Source organism: Branchiostoma belcheri, unplaced genomic scaffold, assembly GCF_001625305.1.
Source record: "Branchiostoma belcheri isolate BF01 breed outbred unplaced genomic scaffold, Haploidv18h27 scaffold3, whole genome shotgun sequence".
NCBI lineage: Eukaryota > Metazoa > Chordata > Leptocardii > Amphioxiformes > Branchiostomatidae > Branchiostoma > Branchiostoma belcheri.
Window position 1 is genome coordinate 4,431,604 of NW_017803909.1, and position 17,115 is coordinate 4,448,718.

At 39.9% G+C, this 17,115-nt stretch overlaps 5 protein-coding genes across 7 annotated transcripts in view; 2 read left to right on the plus strand and 3 right to left on the minus strand.

Annotated features, from left to right (window-relative positions):
* The window catches only part of LOC109473372 (origin recognition complex subunit 6-like), a 5,850-nt gene extending 4,184 nt beyond the window's left edge, over window positions 1-1,666 (plus strand). The window contains exons 9-11 of the mRNA XM_019773234.1: window positions 743-887; window positions 1,110-1,184; window positions 1,512-1,666. Coding sequence (XP_019628793.1) covers window positions 743-887; window positions 1,110-1,184; window positions 1,512-1,639 — 348 coding nt within the window. The 3' untranslated portion in view covers window positions 1,640-1,666. The remainder of the gene's footprint in view (window positions 1-742; window positions 888-1,109; window positions 1,185-1,511) is intronic.
* Window positions 1,667-1,691: 25 nt separating this feature from the next.
* Window positions 1,692-3,803, minus strand: LOC109473612 (beta carbonic anhydrase 1-like). Of its 2 annotated transcripts, none has more exons than XM_019773537.1 (5): window positions 3,615-3,803; window positions 3,296-3,389; window positions 2,771-2,898; window positions 2,128-2,355; window positions 1,692-1,906 (listed from the first exon to the last, which is right to left on the minus strand). In XM_019773537.1, exons 1-5 carry the CDS (start codon window positions 3,651-3,653, stop codon window positions 1,721-1,723), a joined length of 675 nt encoding a protein of 224 aa, XP_019629096.1. In that variant the 5' UTR covers window positions 3,654-3,803; the 3' UTR covers window positions 1,692-1,720. The 2 variants fall into 2 exon arrangements, with proteins under 2 accessions (XP_019629096.1, XP_019629095.1); XM_019773536.1 differs by having other exon boundaries at window positions 3,564-3,800.
* An 803-nt stretch (window positions 3,804-4,606) lies between these two features.
* LOC109473632 (ATPase WRNIP1-like) lies at window positions 4,607-8,908 on the minus strand. Its single transcript, XM_019773566.1, has 9 exons — window positions 8,231-8,908; window positions 7,655-7,849; window positions 7,221-7,395; window positions 6,998-7,064; window positions 6,430-6,638; window positions 6,170-6,276; window positions 5,851-5,961; window positions 5,608-5,722; window positions 4,607-5,348 (listed from the first exon to the last, which is right to left on the minus strand). Exons 1-9 carry the CDS (start codon window positions 8,756-8,758, stop codon window positions 5,173-5,175), a joined length of 1,683 nt encoding a protein of 560 aa, XP_019629125.1. The 5' UTR covers window positions 8,759-8,908; the 3' UTR covers window positions 4,607-5,172.
* A 263-nt stretch (window positions 8,909-9,171) lies between these two features.
* On the plus strand, window positions 9,172-13,769 carry LOC109473601 (beta-galactoside alpha-2,6-sialyltransferase 2-like). The gene is made up of 5 exons (XM_019773514.1): window positions 9,172-9,415; window positions 9,715-10,106; window positions 10,677-10,879; window positions 11,661-11,835; window positions 12,106-13,769. Exons 1-5 carry the CDS (start codon window positions 9,237-9,239, stop codon window positions 12,414-12,416), a joined length of 1,260 nt encoding a protein of 419 aa, XP_019629073.1. The 5' UTR covers window positions 9,172-9,236; the 3' UTR covers window positions 12,417-13,769.
* Window positions 13,770-14,152: 383 nt separating this feature from the next.
* LOC109473585 (importin-4-like) overlaps window positions 14,153-17,115 on the minus strand; it is a 14,397-nt gene continuing 11,434 nt past the window's right edge. Inside the window, exons 27-31 of one of the 2 annotated variants that reach the window (XM_019773486.1) lie at window positions 16,234-16,442; window positions 15,900-16,035; window positions 15,479-15,582; window positions 15,155-15,224; window positions 14,731-14,846 (exon numbers count right to left, since the gene is read on the minus strand). In XM_019773486.1, coding sequence (XP_019629045.1) covers window positions 15,197-15,224; window positions 15,479-15,582; window positions 15,900-16,035; window positions 16,234-16,442 — 477 coding nt within the window. In that variant the 3' untranslated portion in view covers window positions 14,731-14,846; window positions 15,155-15,196. Of the gene's footprint in view, window positions 14,847-15,154; window positions 15,225-15,478; window positions 15,583-15,875; window positions 16,036-16,233; window positions 16,443-17,115 lie in introns of both variants that reach the window. The other variant, XM_019773487.1, reaches the window with a different exon arrangement.

The window sequence follows — 17,115 nt, forward strand, 5'->3', positions numbered from 1 at the left end:
TCTTCTCCTGCCATTTTTCAAATGGATTCAGCTTCTTCATTTTAGGGCCTAAGGTCCTGAAATTTGGTATGGAGGTACAGTGGGCAAATACCCCTAGGCGTTTTTTAAATTTTGTGATACAGGCTTTTAGAATGGTTTTATTTGAGTTTTTTGGCTGTGTTATAGCAAATGTATTACTGTGTTAGTGTGCGTGTTTACCACGTCTGGGCATGAGTCATCACAATGGAATGCAGGGCATCAACCAATAGGCATGCAGCTTTCCTCTATACTTCTTGCTGATTGGCTGTTGGGATTTAACTTGATTAACACCCGCACAGAGCATTTCCACCTGCACAGAGCATTTCTTGCTGATTGGCTGTTGGGATTTAATTTGATTAACACCTGCACAGAGCATTTCCATACTGACAGTATGTCTTTATTCAAGTGTTTTGGTAGGTATTTCAAGCTTTTCTGCTCCAGCATTGGAATGCGGGGCATGAACGTTTTTTATTTTATTTTGAAAATCAACAGTTTGCATTATGCAATTAAAAATCCTAACCAATAAAGTAGGGAATAGCTATCCAACTGTTGTTTTAGTTGTTACTTCATATTATAGTTATATCAATGTAAATCATTGTTTTCCCTTGTGTTTCTCATTCTTTCCCTGCCATGTGGTAAAATGTGGTGAACCCATCGCTGTATTTGCTCCAAAGCAAATATTGGCCTTTCTAGTTATTTATGTAATGTCCTAAAATCTTCATAGCTCTTGTGTTTTTGTTTTCTCCTATTTTGTAGGCAGTTGAAGATTAAGGTGGATAAAGCCAAGCTGACATCCGTTGCTGGCACAAAGAAAACTGTATTTGACAAGTTGTGCATTGAGATGACCAAACATGCAGAAAAAATAGCAGGTAAGGACGTGTACAGTTGATAGATATCATCAGGTGTCATAGAGTATTTTGGTAATTAGAATAGTATGACAGTAAAAAATTATGAAATTTAGTTCACAGTTGCATTAAAAATGAAAAATTCCTGAGATTTAAAACAAGTCATAGTCAACACTACACTCTTCAAACAAAAGTTCAAAGGTGATAACTGGTCCTTTATGGTTTCTTGTCTCCATCAAAATCCAGAAGCAAAGAAGACTCCAGGGACTAAATCAAAGAGGACAAAAACATTAATTGAGGAACTTGAAGAATCATTTGAAAGTAAGTATGTTTTGTGACATACTATGACAATTTTAGTTTCAACAATGTGTAATATCTATTATATATTTATACATGTAGTATCAAACACATTTGTATGAAACATCTCTTGGGTGTCACTAGATTTGTAACCTAAAGACATGTAGTGTGGCATGGTCAATGGTAAATTTAAGTTCCAAGTACACATAGATAAGAAAATAATCAACTTTGTGTTCAGACACATAAACTGCATTGTGTACTTTCAAAAAAAGGCAACTGTTGTCATAGGTTGTGAGATTGTGTTAGATAAATTTACCTCACACAAGTTACCATAATGATTGTGTTTACTAGGTGACAAAGTTGGCTCATCTACAAAGGTCGCCCGCCTGTGTGACTCAGACGATGAGGAAGAAGACTATGAGGAGTGGAAGAGAAGAATTCTGGAGAACGCTGCAAAAGCTCTTGGGGAGAAGGAGTAGAATTAAGGACATCACTCACATTTTGATATGGTGTTTCAAAAATGAATAATGAAATTTTGCTCTGTGAATATGATCCAATTATTACTTTAAAAGAGAGTCTATATTGTCATCTTTTACTTGCACAAATTGCTGATGTTCTTTACTGAACAAGTAAGGCAAATGCCTGCTGTCCAGCCACATGCCGTGCAGCTGTAAGGCACCTGACTTCAGCTGGGGCTTCAGGAAGCCATGGGAAGACACATTCTGCAGCTGTTGTAAAACATTCACCTGCAACACAACATAGAAACTGTGTTTTATATGGCAAGTATAATATAGAAGACAATTTTGTTGGAAGGCTTGGGCTAATTTGCCAATTCTAAAAATGTAGTACAAGAAAGGGCATAAATTTTTTTACAAAGAAATGAAAATAAAATACAGATTAAACATCAGATAAGTTACACTCAATACACTTTCATCATGTGGAGTCCAAACAAGGCAAGAAAAAACACCTGAGATAGTTGATCCTGATCAGTCCAGTAGCACTGCGGGTCAACATATGCATCCCATAATTCCTTAGGTGAGACTCCCTGAAATGTGACTGGTTGAAGTCTGTCCATCTCATATCTCTCAAACCTGGTGAGAGTGCTGTTGCCATGTTGGGTCAGCCATGACAGGAATGGGGATGACCTGGAGTTAGATGCTGACTGCATCTGTGACCTGCCCAACACATCCAATATCTGTAAAATTAGAGTTAAACGTTAAGTTTAACATAATATCAGCACTAGTAGTAAACATTAACATTTGCACACTGAGAGCCTGTAGTATTTATGTTTACCATGCTCTGTTTCCTCTTCTTCTTCCCCAAACCAATAAGGTCAGTGACCTGAACCAAATGTCTGTCACCAAGGTAACTGATGTTGGGTTACATTATGTTGCAATTTTATAGCAGGAGGGTTTTAGACTCCTGTCTGAACATATATAAATGTGTTTGAGTAAGAATTAACAGACCAGACCATATGCAAAGGTAAACACTATGCATTTGCTTTGCAAATGTTACCCTTCTAGTTCTAAAATATATTGGAACTTTTCCCCCTACATAAGAAAATGGGGGTGTTAATCATCAGCATGTAACACACACTGTTGCTAATGTACCTGGCAGTTGGAATGGCCACACACAATCACATGTTTCAGGCTCCCCTGGCTGCATGCCCACTCCAGGGAGGCAACCTCTGACCCAAGCACCTCCTTCCCATACAGCTTGGAATGGGGGATCAAGTTTCCTGTGAGATCATTTATACAGTCATGAAAGATCCATTGAAAGTAGTCTTGAAGTAGTCAAAACATTGTCTTCATTGCCTGTCTTCCTTTGATATTGGGGTAGATTTGGTATAGAAGCTACTACAACAATGACATACATTGCACCTCATAACAACTTGTTTTTTGTCATCAAGGATAAGCTTGAATTGCTATCCTGGTACCCATTTCTACTTTATTATTTTATAGCTATTGAGTCCCTTTTGCAAATGAACAACATGGACCTGGTCTCACAGTACATCGGTGTAGATATGGATAAAGGGCTACTGGATTGCATCTGGTCAGGTTTGACATGGAATCATTCTTCTGAAGAGACCAAGGCCCTTGATAAGTTAAACTTGTAAGTTACACAGAGCCTGTTACCTGGACTACAGAGAACTGCTGTGTGTACATCAGACTGCAGACATGAGGACAGGAACCTTCCAGCTTCCACACAGGCGAGGATTAACACTCGAGGCTAGAATGAAAAATCATCAGATAAATTAATATTCTCATGTCATTTTAAGGTGGTCAGTTGGAAATTGCAAGATGGATTTACGAAGCCATAAAGATACTAAAAAGTAAATTTAAAGTACTACAAGTTCTACAACACTATACAGCTACCCCAAAGCCATGAAGCCTAGGCCTGCACCTTCAAGTCCTGAGATGTTTTCAGATGTTGAATGGAACATAATTTGCCTACAAGATTCCGCAAGATATCTTTCATAACACCGTGGGTCATATTTGTTGCGGTACAATACGTATCATGTCATGAGGAGAAAGACAGCTGACGAAATAGTTTTGCTACATGTCCTCATGCTCATCACGGCCTTTGATTCAACCTCCAGCTGATTTGCGGAAGGGCTCAATATTTGCTAGGGGGTTGACAACACCGTATATAACGTTATACCTATCAGAAAAACTTTCTTTTTTAACCACACACTTTTATATATATTCAGTGATATTAGAAAGAGAAATACACGAATGTAGATGTATGAGGATGTTGTCCGAAAAGGTATAAAATCAAATGACCAGCTTCGTACTCCCTATTGCCCTAATGGTATCGACCAACGTAACCTTTAACCCCGTGTCTTTTTGGCGGGAGTTGTAAAAGGGTTGGATGGTCCAGGCTCGATGGTCCCTACATTTTTCGCAAGGAGATAATTGCTCTTTAAAGAGAAATTATGTGGCAACATCTCCTGGATTTTCTAAGTTTGTATCATCAATGTACAGGATGTGGTTTGATGGGAATGTCGAGTTGCCAGAAGGTGCCATACGCCATTTGTGCTGTATCAATGTTGTAGACACATCTCAACATTCTCGTGTAGCAACCCGAACGGCTGTTTCTCTTGTTTTGGAGTGACCTTCCGTTGCGTAAATCAAATTGTAAGTTTCTTCACGTCTCCAGGACGCCACTAACACTCAGCGGAAAAAAGTAGAACTGCAGTTAACAGGTGGCAATTTTGTATGTTCATGCAGATTGGTGAAAAAAAATATATCAACATGTTGGTCCTTATTTGATGTGTGGGAATATCACAAAACAGTTCCCATATGCACCCAAAACATTGATGTTACATAATTTCAATCTGAATGAGAAATGACGAAAGATTACAAAAGAAGGGGGAGTATACTGTGTCAATTCCCACTGAAGTAAACACACAAGAAACACACCTCACAAAAATAGTTGTAGGTGGGAAACTTTATTCTATGTCATCAGCTGATACTAGTGTTCTGTTGGGAGCGTGTTACTCTTGGTCAAGCCTATCAATGGCCATAATAGAATTGCCTTGTACAATGTAGCTGTAAGGCCAACATCTTTGTAATGAAGTCTACTTACATTTCAAAACATCATGTAGCATTAGGTCCTTAAGTTTTAACATAATTTTTGTTCTATTGTAGTAGGATTTATCTTTCATCCAGAAGATTATGATTATGATTATACAGATATTACAGATTATGTTCAATGCAAACATCACAGATGACAGAACTTGTATCACTAGGTCCATAAGTTTCAATATAATTTTTGTTCAACGACAGAACTTGTAGCACTAGGTCCTTAAGTTTGAATATAATTTTTGTTCTATTACAGTAAGATTTATCTTTCATCCAGAAGATTATGATTTACGATTTTGAAGATATTGCAGATTATGTTGAATGCAAACATCACGGATGATAGAACTTGTAGGTCCTACAATATAACTTGTAGGTTCTATATCATATGCAACACATGTAGGTTTGACATGTACGTTAAGTTGCAGGTTCTACATGTAGCTTGCATCTGCCCCCTGGTATGTGAAGAAGTCTGTCCCCAGTAGTTCCTGTGGAAGGTAGTCCTGGTCCACTGGTCCAGAGTAGGAGGGGTTGTACTTGTACCCCTTCCCATAACCCAGGTCCTTCATCAGGCGGGTGGGAGCATTCCGCAGGTGCAGGGGGACACCTGGCAGCCATCAGAATGAAAATGTAGAAAAATAATGGAAGAAATTAATAGAAAGAAATGTAGAGCAATTTTCATCTGGTTTGCTGATTCCATAGCAAGCAAAAAGGAAATACATGTACTTTATGACAAGGACCTTGTAGAGATTAATAAAATACAATCCCAGAAGGAAGTAACAAATATATCACATGTACTATTTTACATGTATCATCCTGGAGCTCTACTCAATAGTTCATTGTAGTTTATCTATTTTCAGCTGTACCTGGTAAAGGTCCTTGATGTCTCTCCACACACTGTTTGGCATTGGTGTAAGCAACGTACACCTCTACAGACTTGGAGGCTCTGGCAAGGTACACAACACACTGGGCTAGGATGACCTGGTTAATTGAGAAAAAATGTCAAATTCCATTTTTGTTCATTTCATGTCTCACAATTACATGTTCATTGCTACATAATGACAAGCATACTAGTATTTGAGTTGGTAGACAAGAGCAGAAAGGCTTACCTCACACTCTGGCATGCCAATAGAATGGCAGGCTTGGTAGGTAGCCACTGCCTGTACCAGGGCAGATGGGTCTGCTAGCCCTGAAATTAAGTGTAGTGAATTATAAAGTACCTGCTTTCAAAAAATGCCAAGTCAAGTGGTCATACCCAGTTTACTTTCTATCCTCCATTGAAGTATTGTAGAGCAAATCATTATGGTTATATAACGGATGCAACTAGCACTTTATGCTTGGAACCAGGCCTTAGGCATGATGTAATTAACCCATTCATTTTGACATTGGAAAAATGATGAGAAGCCTCACCAATGTCCTCACTAGCACATCTTCCCCTCCAGCCAGCATACGGGCCAACCAGTACAGGGCAGCATTGGCATCAGACCCACGGATGGACTTGTGCATGGCAGAGATGATGTTGTAATGCTCCTCACCTGTGTCAAATAGCAAGGAAAGATTATCACTCCTCATCTGCTTGTGAAAGTACAATGTAATATATTTCATACAAAAGTACATGTACATGTAGTGGTATAGATTGTATAAACAAAGTCAAGAGCAAAATAATTAATTTACAACAAGAGAAACACCTGCTCTATCATACAGGACATGTGACCTCTGAAGTCCCTCCTTCACATGTTCCACCGTTACCACCACAGGCTGGGTATCACCATGGTTACTGTGGGTGGCTGTCTGGGACCGGACAGCCGTCTGGAGACCATTCAGTGCAGTTCTGGCATCCCCGTCACACAGGTGGGCTAGAGTCGTGATGGCTTCCTTCTGAATCGTGACAGGAGGTCTGCAGCCGAAAAGAAAATCGTAATAGTAAACTTTGTCTGGACCAGTAATGGTTCTGTAGCTGAATAATAAGTGAATTTTAACAGTTATACAATACTTTACATACTTCACTAATGAGATCATGAGTAAAGAGCCATTTTTCAACTGAAAGATCCTTTAATGGTATATGTTGATAAGAAGTTTCCTAAGACTCAATTGGTCAGATACATAGCTTTACCTCTAACAACTGTATATTTTACATAAACATATAGATACACGTTAGTAGATGCCATACTTTGTACACTGTACAATTGTTGCGCAATAAAGTTATCATATTATAGTAAATTCTCTTTAGAACATTTCAAATTTTATCCACCATACCCTGTTCTTGGTTCCTCTGCTTCCTTGTCAGAGTCCACTTCAGATTCTTCTCCAGAGACACACACTCCTAAATGTGTTGCAGAGAAACAAACGTTCATAGTAGGCAGTTAATAATTCTGAGAATGTAGAAAGGAGGGTCAGACACTTGCATGGAAGTACAACTTCAGGGCCTGCAGCAAATTTGGCAGCAGCATGCAGTGTTGATAATAAAGTATTGTGTCACCTATGGTCCTGGCAGCCCTCCTTAGTATCAACTCCACATCCTCGACTTCTAGCTTCTCCAGCACAATAACCCTGCAGCGACTCAGCAGGGCAGAGTTCAGGGAGAAGGAGGGGTTTTCTGTGGTGGCTCCTATTAAAACAATGGCTCCACTCTCCACGTGTGGCAGAAATGTGTCCTGAAACAACAGGTGAACAATTAATTAATTGTTTTATTGCAAATTCATGCCCGAGGGCTGATCGCAAGTACAGAAGATACTTTTGGTATAAGAGCAGGTAAATTAATACAAAAAGAACTACATGTACTGTTAACATAAAAGCTACTGGGTTCGATAATAAATGGTCCAGTATTAGAGTGTATCTGTAGAGTAGTAGAGACTACTGATCACTACAAATTATGCCAAAATAAACTGGCAAAGTAGATAAGCTTCACGTTACCTGTTGTTTCTTGTTAAACCTGTGGATCTCATCAATAAACAGGATGGTTTTTCTCCTGAACATTGTCTGCTCGTTCTTCGCCACCTTGATGACATCTCGGACTTCGTCCACCCCTGACATGGTTGCCGATAGCGACACAAATCTGCTGTTCTGACGCTGCTTGGCATTCTTTGCAATGATGCGAGCCATTGTTGTCTGAATGTTGAAAACCTCAGTTAAACTTTTACCATATCAATAAAAGGTAAAGTCTGAGAAACAGCAAGAAAATTAATAAAACAGCTGCATTGAAACAGTGAGTTAATTCACACTGTCATGACTGCATTGAAATGACTACATTTATCATATACATGTAAAAGTTATGTACTTATTTTCTTTACCTTGCAAGCACTTGGATACGAGCTTGTAATACATTGTCACTGAATGGAAATGTCATAGACATGTAACGTTACGTGTAAACTAGATCTTGGTTTGATACTGAGCAACACCCCTCAGTAAAATGGACTGAGTAAACGCGCTCAGGGGGGAGTACTATGACATTTGGAAAGCAGAGTTCATCAGTACCCCCATGTTACCAACCTTGCCACATCCCGGTGGCCCCCACAGTACCATAGAGGGGATGTCATGTGCCTCCACCAGCAGACGGAGCATGGAGCCGGCGCCCAGGGCCTTGGTCTGACCGACGTACTGGTCCAGACTGGCGGGGCGAACGCGCTCTGCCAAGGGCCGGAAATCTTCCTTAGTCGCCTTGGACTTGTCGCCATTCTGTACTGAGTTTTCTGATGACGTTGTTGCTCCTCTTTTCTGGAAGAACGTTGACGTCTGAGCTGACACCGGTGAGGAGAAAACCCTTCCTTTAGCGGGAGGCTTGGCGGTTGGACTTCCCAGACAAGCCTGCCCTCCCCTGCTGCCTGTGCTTGATTCCTGTTTTGATCGTTTGGCTGGCGGGACCTTCTCATCTCCTGGACGTTTCATTCCTGGCTCTGGATGACCCTGACTCTCCTCACCCTCCTTTAGACAGCGATCGACGTGTGAATTGATCGTTGCCGTGCTGTAGGTCTTCCCACAGATGGGACACGGAAGCAAGTCTGTCCTGCGCGCCGCCATCTTGTCAAGTTGTTTTTATCAACTTGAAACGCCCACTTTTCCCGCGAAAATGACGTCATGCAACAGCGCCACTGCGGAAATCGGCGGAAATGCAGATGGCAAAACCAGTTCGGGGAAATGTTGTCAGTACATAACATAACTTCTCCCGAAGCCATTGAATTGGTGGCTGCAAAGTCGGCCGCGTGGAGAACGAAAACTTTTAGTGAAGAAGTCTGCAAAAAGGCAACGCATTGCTTCGATGATTCAGGTTTCACAAGACCTCACGGTCAGTTCCCTGGTGACTGATTTTTTTTTTACAAGACCTCACGGTCAGTGCCCTCTCCCTCTATACTTGATTTATCTCGGCCCCAAGAGCGGTTAAAGTACATACCCATGATCAGAGACACGTGACTGTCGAAAATAAAATAGTTTTCAACTTCTGTTTACTTGAAAATTGAGGTCTATCGCCCTCCATCTTCATCTTCTCAACGATTGGTCAATGTCTTATGGTGACCCCAGCATAGTGAATAGGGTCACTGTTCTATGTCCTCTAGGTCCTGTTGCGGTAACGACATTGACAAATGTTCATTCGTCAAAAATTAATCAACATTTTTGCACAACCTCCCAACAACCTGCGACAACGGTGTCTGCAGACAAAGTTCAAGCGTGGTCGTTAATGTAAGTATTGCCTACTGGACTTAGCAATGTAAATATTATTAGCGTTAACGTTACTCGCACTTCGCATTTTGATTTTGATTTCTTTCCGAGGTGTGGAACATTCGCCGTGGCCGTGCAAGACCTTGTATTGACTGGATGTATGCTGGTTCAAACGAGTTCCCATTATTCATTATCCGGCCTTTCCCTGTCAATAAGATTTCTTGTACTGCTCAGTAACAGGTTGCCAATCCGATGATGAAAGTAAGCGGTGAAAAAATTGTTCGTTTGGTGAAAAAATTATTCGTTTGCTGCTTTTCCAGTTCATTACCAGGAAAGTTTCCATCTATGTGGAGACAAAGAGCAAGACCGGTCTTCTTCTACCTATTCGCCGTTCTCGTTTTGGCCTTCTTCGTGGTCCATTTTCTGTTCGGGAGAAATCGCTTCCAAGTCACCTTCCGACACAAGAAAGTTGCCATTGCCGTGACTCGTGCCAAGTACCAGCCCTTGTCTAAACATGATCTGCTCTGCGAACTTAAGAGCCGGGCGTGGTTTAAGACGCTCCCAAGCAAGGAAGGCCCCTTTAAGGCCTTGAACTACTCCCAGTTGGAACCGAAGAACACCCTGTACCAGCTTCACCATGACGGCTTCAACACCTGTGCAGCAGTGATGAACTCTGCTGCTATTCTGGGATCAAATCTAGGAGAGGAAATAGGTGAGCAAGCCCAGAGAATGGGTCATGATCGGTTAGTTATTAAGACATGGTGCAGGGGAAGTAATACATTACTCAACAGAAATGCAGAATGTATTTAGCTAAGGTAATTTAGAGGTTGTTCCTGTCAATAAGACTTTCTTGCATTATTCAGTGACAGGATGTATGTTTCTGTGAATAACACCTCACCACCCTGTCACGCCCCAACCTTTATACTAACCCCAAGAAACCCTGTAAGAAGTGCAACAATAAGATGTATTTCTATTGAGCAAGCATGATTCAGTATTGAATGGATTTGAAAAAAATTACAAGGCCCAAGCTTTCCAATTGCAAGGCAAACATCCCAGCTCATAGAAAGGAAGTACAAAATATGTACAATGAAATATATACTGATTCAGAGGTATTCTGCCATCTTCTGTGAAGAGGACTTTTTTTGTAAATCAATGCCATAATAACATAGCAGACACTGCTTTTGTTGATTTTGTTTAGTGCTGTGTTCAAGAAAATTTGTCATTTGGTATCTACCCTAGATTACAAATCTTGGAATCAATTTTAACCACCTCTCCATTGTAGACTCCCATGATGCAGTGATGAGGTTCAACAGTGCACCCCTGTCTGAGAAATACAGGGCAGACATCGGTGTGAAGACCACCCTGCGTCTGATGAACTCACAGCTCCTGGCCAACCCGAGTTACAACTTCTTTACAGATCCCATCTACAGGAACATCACCATGATCGTGTGGGACCCTGCAGCTTACACTGGAGACATGCAGGAGGTGAGGTCCATTTGAAGGAGTTGGTTGCTCGATTGTTCACAATAGACCATTTGCAATAGTGGCAGTTTTTGGGCCTAGAAAAAAAAGATGTTGTGCTTCCTGTTTCAGTCCTGAAAAAATTGGGTTGGTAGGTAGGATTTTTTCATTTAGACTTTGGGGATCTCTAGTGATCCAACTTATACAATACAGTTTAAGGCCACACCAATTTAATTTGTTGGTTCTCGGATTCGCCTCTTCATTTTTTTCTGATTTGCAAAAAAAAAAAAAGATTCTGGTTCTGAATCAACTCAAAAATGCTCATATTTTGAAAAAGGAAATTCCTTCTCTTCCTAGTTGTTACAGTTTTTCCATCTATCAATGCAGTAGTTTGATTAAAAGTTCAAAATTTATACTTTAAATCTTAACCCCAGCCTTTTTTGTTGACTTGATGGCTCATATTGTAGCATTTGGGGCTATAATAGGATGCCTAGACCTGTTTTTATTTTTTATTTTTTTTCGCCCTGTCGCTTCATATTTTTTCTGAAAAAATCCGAGAACCAACAAATTAAATTGGTGTGGCCTAACAATGTAAAACTTGCATAAGGACACTTGAAAAACTGATTGTTCACTCAGGTGTCAGATGGAGCTAGAAAAGGTCGATCAGCTCGAAAAATATGTCCCTTGCAGGGGTCCACACACACAAAAAAAGGGTAGGGTCATCAGTTTTTTCTAGGATTGGTCAGGAAACACAAGATTTTTTTCTAGGCTTTGACTGAGACTGTTTTTCTTTTTCCTCCACAAGTGGTATGAGAATCCAGACGCCAACTTCTTCAGCTCGTATGAGAAGCGTCGGAGGATGTTCCCCCAGGAGCACCTGTACATTACAGACCCACGCTTCTACTGGGAACTGTGGGACGTCCTGCAGGAGAACACAGAGGCCATGATCCACCCCAACCCACCCTCCTCAGGATTCCAAGGTACAGATATGCAGAAACAACTAGATGTACCACAATTCCTATGCCATTAGACATGGCACTGAGTCAACTGTTTACTATTACATTACAAAACAGTGTCTGTAATTTGTGTCCACTGTTACAATCATGACACCATGTCATTTTCTGATCATATTTGCCTTGGATACACTTGAATTAATTGTTTTTCCTAAGGCAATGCATGGTTACACAATGCATATTCAATGATAAAGGCTAAGAGAAAGTAGTGCAAATTTCCCATACTCCTACCATCAGGCATTGCAGTCATGCTGTCGCTGTGCAAAAAGTTAGACGTGTACGAGTTCCTCCCATCTGAGCGAATCACCATGAAATGTCACTACTACGAGAAGTGGAACCTGAACCCAGCCTGTACCCTGGGCTGGTGGCATGACCTTCGTGCTGAGAAGTACTTCATACTCCGTATGAACACAGGTACCAAGGAGGACATCACCAAAAAGGGGAAGGTAACTCTAGATGGATATAGCGCCGTCGACTGTAAAGCTACGTCACATGCAGGTGTACTTACCTCTCTCAACAGAGGACTTCGGTTGCCCTCAGGAAATTAAAATTAGACCTTTTTCATGGAAATGTTGCAACTTTTTAAGTACGATGCTGTTTGATGATGAACTTATACCCTTCCACTAAATTTTCAATGGTGCTACTAATGAATAGGTCAAAATAGCCTAGCCATTGGATTTTTTATACTATTTGTTTAAGTCAGGTATTGATGGCCTGACATAATTAAAAAAGTGAACACAATTTCAAGTCAAATATTGTTGCAATGCGATATCTTTAACAGAGATAGCAAAAAGCCCTGTTTGTTTTAAACTCAGAATTGTTGCGCAGCTATAGCTGTAACAGCCATGCCTTTTTTACCCAGGTTGTTGTGAGTAATGGTTTGAACTGAAATAATGTTGCCATGGCACACAGTGTATTTGTAATGTGTAGACAATGTGTTGCTACTATTTTCAGCAAAAGCATTACACTGTGTCAAAGACATCAAACAAAAGGGCTTAGACATTTTTTCCCTCTGTTTCCTTTATCTAAAACTGCACATTTGTGTTGAACATCAGTTCACAGCCATTTGTACTTGATCAAATGCTAGAACAGATCATTACACGCTTGCCCACTCTTGCTGCTTTATCAAACATAGAATTGAGCCAAGATTTTAATGTAAGTTCAGACAGACCTTCATTAGTCTAACCTTGCCCCTGATACAAGTACATATGAGGTACATAGAAGAAACCTTCATTAGCATGGAGAAACTTAAAGTTCAGTGTGAATACACTGTTGTAAGAAGGTCATTGTCATTATTTTGAAAAACTCTATACTATAGTCTTTAGCATTGCTAAAACTTTAGAACATTGGCACTTGATGGAATTTGGTTCTGATCAATCACTCCTACAAGATATTGCTTCAACAGACAACATAAAACACTGTCCTTATACCAGTGCTTGTCACCTAATACATGTAAGCAAGGCTGAAATAACAAAAGCGACACTATCTTTTCACACTACTACCGGTAGCTTGCAAATATCTAATGCTACTTAGACATTAGTTGAAGCTATTGACTTATAAGATAATACCTACCCATTATCCAACATGATAGATATCTTTACTACTTTAATTGTTAGAAAAAAAAAACAGTACAATACTTTAATTTGGATGCTTTAACTGAAAAAGTATGCTTGCGGACAAAATGGCAGTGGGCACTGAACAAATTTCTTAACTTTTTTTTTTCAAAACAGCAGCGTTTGGCACATTTTCCACAACTGAGAAGGCAAATACATTTGTGTACTAAACGTTTGTACTTCCTGCTTGTCTACTGTGCTAGTAGTTTTGATGGCTTGAAGACATATTTCAAAATTCATTTTAGGGCAAGCACACACTTTTTGGAGCACAGTATGCATTTTTTTTCTTCATTAGGCCATGTTGATTTGATTATATGGATGACATCCTCTGGGAACCCCAAAACTGATGCGAGCGTGCGAATAAAAAAAAAGTTTTGCAAAAAAAAAAAGTTGCTTTCATTATGAAATCTACGTGGTCATGAAGGTTGAACAAATGACACGGTATGGTATGGCGAATAATCTACTCTTCAAATTCATTTCTTTACATTTTCGTCTTTTTTCGTTTGGTTTTGACATCCCACGACATTGTTATTGTTTTCCAATATTTTTTGTGCAACTTACAGTATTTTTAACTGTTTTGTACGATTTACAGCATGGTTGAAAACTTTTTTTGTTTGGAAATGGCCGAAAATTGATGCGCGCGGATGTCATATAATCAAATCAACATGGCCTTATCAAATTAAATGACAAATGATAACTTAATCTAAAACAATTATGAAAACTGTACAATTTTAGCGCAAGCACACACTTTTTGGAGCACAGCTTGCATTTTTTTCTTAATTATCAAATGAAATGACAAATGATAATTTAAAACAACTATGAAATAACTGTAAAATAAAACAAGAATTTCAAAGGCATTAGTACATTTTCACATCTAATCTAGCTAAAGCAGATTTTGTGAATCTGTCAAGTCTGACCCTGATACAATTGCAATTGCAAGATTTCATTTGTTTCAAACATTTTATGCTTTTTTACAAAAATACATCCTAAACAGCCAACTGTCATGAAAACATTGCCAAATATCTAATAGACACATCAAACTAATAAGCTTTATCTTTTCCAACCTTTTGGCCTATCTTGCACAAAAAAAATATTGCAACACAATCTTGCAATTTTGCAACAACAACAAAGTCTTTACCAACAGCAAACTGCACTTAGTCATAAATTCACAAACATGCTAAACAACTATGAGGAATGCCGGAGGCAAATGGCTACAACAGTCCACAGTTTGCCATCCCTAGGAGGCGGCTGCCGCAGCAAGTTTTTCAGCCTGTTCCTGTGGGAGGGAGGAGACCACACCTGTGAAGTCCTGGGGAAACTTCTGCTGTACATCCTTCACCATGGCAGTCAGGGCACTCTGCATTTCTGCAAAAGTCAACAAAATAGTGTCAGGACTTAGGAGGCCACCTCAAAATTCATGGCCTCTATCTAGCTACAGTACAGGGCTTCCTCTACATTGTACCTCTAGTACACTCACCTGGTTGACTCATGACTATGCACTTTAGGTCACCATTCACCAATGTGTTCAAATACATGTTTTACCAGTGGTAAACATACATTGTACACTCGCCTTGTTTAAGTACTACCTCTGAACACTCCAATCAAGCTATTTCAGTAATTCAGATTCAAAGTTGGCTTTGGCAATGTTTCATTTACAAAGAAAGTATATGTACCTTCATTTATTTGTGTAGTCCCCATGACCTGGGCAAATGCTGTCAGCAACTGGGGCAAGAGTTGCTGAATCTGAAAACAGAAGAAAGATTCACAGGAATGTTGTTTTCACAACCTAATAGTTTGGTAGAAAAATCACTTGTTCTAACAGCATCTTTCTTCTCCTCTTACCCAGTTCTGTAAGATACAAGCTTCAAAATACAGTGCAAACTGCTGTTAATTGTAGATTCTACAAATATCTAAATGACGTAATAAACTGCTACACTGTTAGGTTGGAATGCTTCAGCTTACATGACGAAAGGAAATGTAGTTGTTGAGGTCCTTACCTGAGGATGCCCTGCCTGGTACAGGTGAACCACACACTTGTACACTGTGGTGTTTTCCTCAAAATCCTCCTGAAGGGGCAGGTACTCACCATCACAGGCAACACCTGTACAATTCATTACAAATATCTTAGTTCCTCCAAACAAAACCAATCTGCCACACCTTTCACTCACCAAACTAACATAATTGGGCCTTGATATGGAACAGGATAATAAACATCATAGTTGACAACCATAAAACAAAACATCTGAAGGGTGTCCATTCATGTACTTCAAAACAAAGGGGAAACACTTAAAAAGTCATACATGAAATATGATACAATCTTTTAGTACAAGGAAGAAAACAGACCAAAAAAATTCAGCCAAAAAAAATGTTATCTGATGACTGACTCTGGTATACATGGCTGAGTAACAGGTTACATACCGATTCCATTGGAACAGCACTGATGTTGGTCATGATGAGTCGTGCTACTGCCCCACACATGTTGTCCACCACTCTTCTCTGCTGACCGGCTATGGTGGACACCTCTGACAGGGTCTGCAGTATGGCTGGGTAATGTCTTGGGAAAAATCAGTCAAGGAAATACTGAAGGATATTATGAAGTCTTGGTAGGTAATAAGGCCCTCATATGTAAACACATCATCATGTGTTCGTGAAAACACATCTATTTTATCAATACGTTTTCCTGTACATGTATCATGTATCCCTGAAAAGAAACTATAATCTATTTTGAAACTGAGCTATGCTGAAAGGATACTGATAGAGAGCCTCTCCACCATGCTCGGCTAGTACACCAAGTCCGTACACACCGTTACTGCGCACCTCGTCGTTTTCATCCTTCACCGCTTGTAGCAGGATTGGGTAAAGATGTGGTACAAAAGGCACAACTGCAGCCTTCATACTGGCTATGGATTCTGAGATGGTTCCTACTGCAAAGGACCTTTCCGCATCAGTACTGGTTCTCTTCTGTAACAGGAAAATTTGAGGTGTTTTAGAGAAAGGCAAAAAGCAGGGTACTGAACATCCATTTTTGGCCACTTGTAAAATACATTTTCTAAATGTACCATACCTATCCTTGGTACTGACTAGACATCAGATTTACATTCCCTTAGTTCTGATTGGTCATCTACCTTACCTATCCTTGGTGATGATTTGACAATATCAAATCTACCCTTGGTGCTGATTGGGCATCCCTCTTGTGTTCCCTTATCCCTGATTTGATTGATGCCTTACCTGTCCTTGGTGCTGATTCGGCATAATCAAGCCAATTGTGAATCTCAGATACATAAATACAAAGATAACTAAGGAATTAAATTTTACAAATCATCGATTGTTTGTCCAGTTATAATCTCAACAAAAGCATTTTAAAAGCATTAGAAATTACAGCTCTGATTTTTGGCTCCTTACAAATCGTGCTGCCATGAGGGGCAGGAATCCTGCAAAGTACGGTGCAAACTGCTGTCCTGGGATTGCCACAGCCAGAGCCGGGATGACTTCTCCTGAGTACTCGATCAGCATGGTGTCATACTCTGCCTGCAGATAAATAAAGAAGAAATATAATTAGCTAAGAATATAAATATTGATCAAGCAGAATTTGGTAACATTGAAACATGTTATGAATGACAATTGTACTGAATAA

Coding starts and splice junctions, on each gene's coding strand:
- LOC109473632 (XM_019773566.1), bottom strand. CDS start 8,758: ATGGCGGCGCGCAGGACAGACTTGCTTCCGTGTCCCATCTGTGGGAAG. Junction 6,639..6,997: donor GCAGAGGAACCAAGAACAGG/GTATGGTGGATA, acceptor TTTCGGCTGCAG/ACCTCCTGTCACGATTCAGA. Junction 5,962..6,169: donor TGCTGGCTGGAGGGGAAGAT/GTGCTAGTGAGG, acceptor TTTTGAAAGCAG/GTACTTTATAATTCACTACA.
- LOC109473612 (XM_019773536.1), bottom strand. CDS start 3,653: ATGACCCACGGTGTTATGAAAGATATCTTGCGGAATCTTGTAGGCAAA. Junction 2,356..2,770: donor GTGGCCATTCCAACTGCCAG/GTACATTAGCAA, acceptor CTAATTTTACAG/ATATTGGATGTGTTGGGCAG. Junction 1,907..2,127: donor ATCAGGATCAACTATCTCAG/GTGTTTTTTCTT, acceptor GTTGTGTTGCAG/GTGAATGTTTTACAACAGCT.
- LOC109473601 (XM_019773514.1), top strand. CDS start 9,237: ATGTCTTATGGTGACCCCAGCATAGTGAATAGGGTCACTGTTCTATGT. Junction 9,416..9,714: donor GTTCAAGCGTGGTCGTTAAT/GTAAGTATTGCC, acceptor CTGCTTTTCCAG/TTCATTACCAGGAAAGTTTC. Junction 10,107..10,676: donor AAATCTAGGAGAGGAAATAG/GTGAGCAAGCCC, acceptor TCTCCATTGTAG/ACTCCCATGATGCAGTGATG.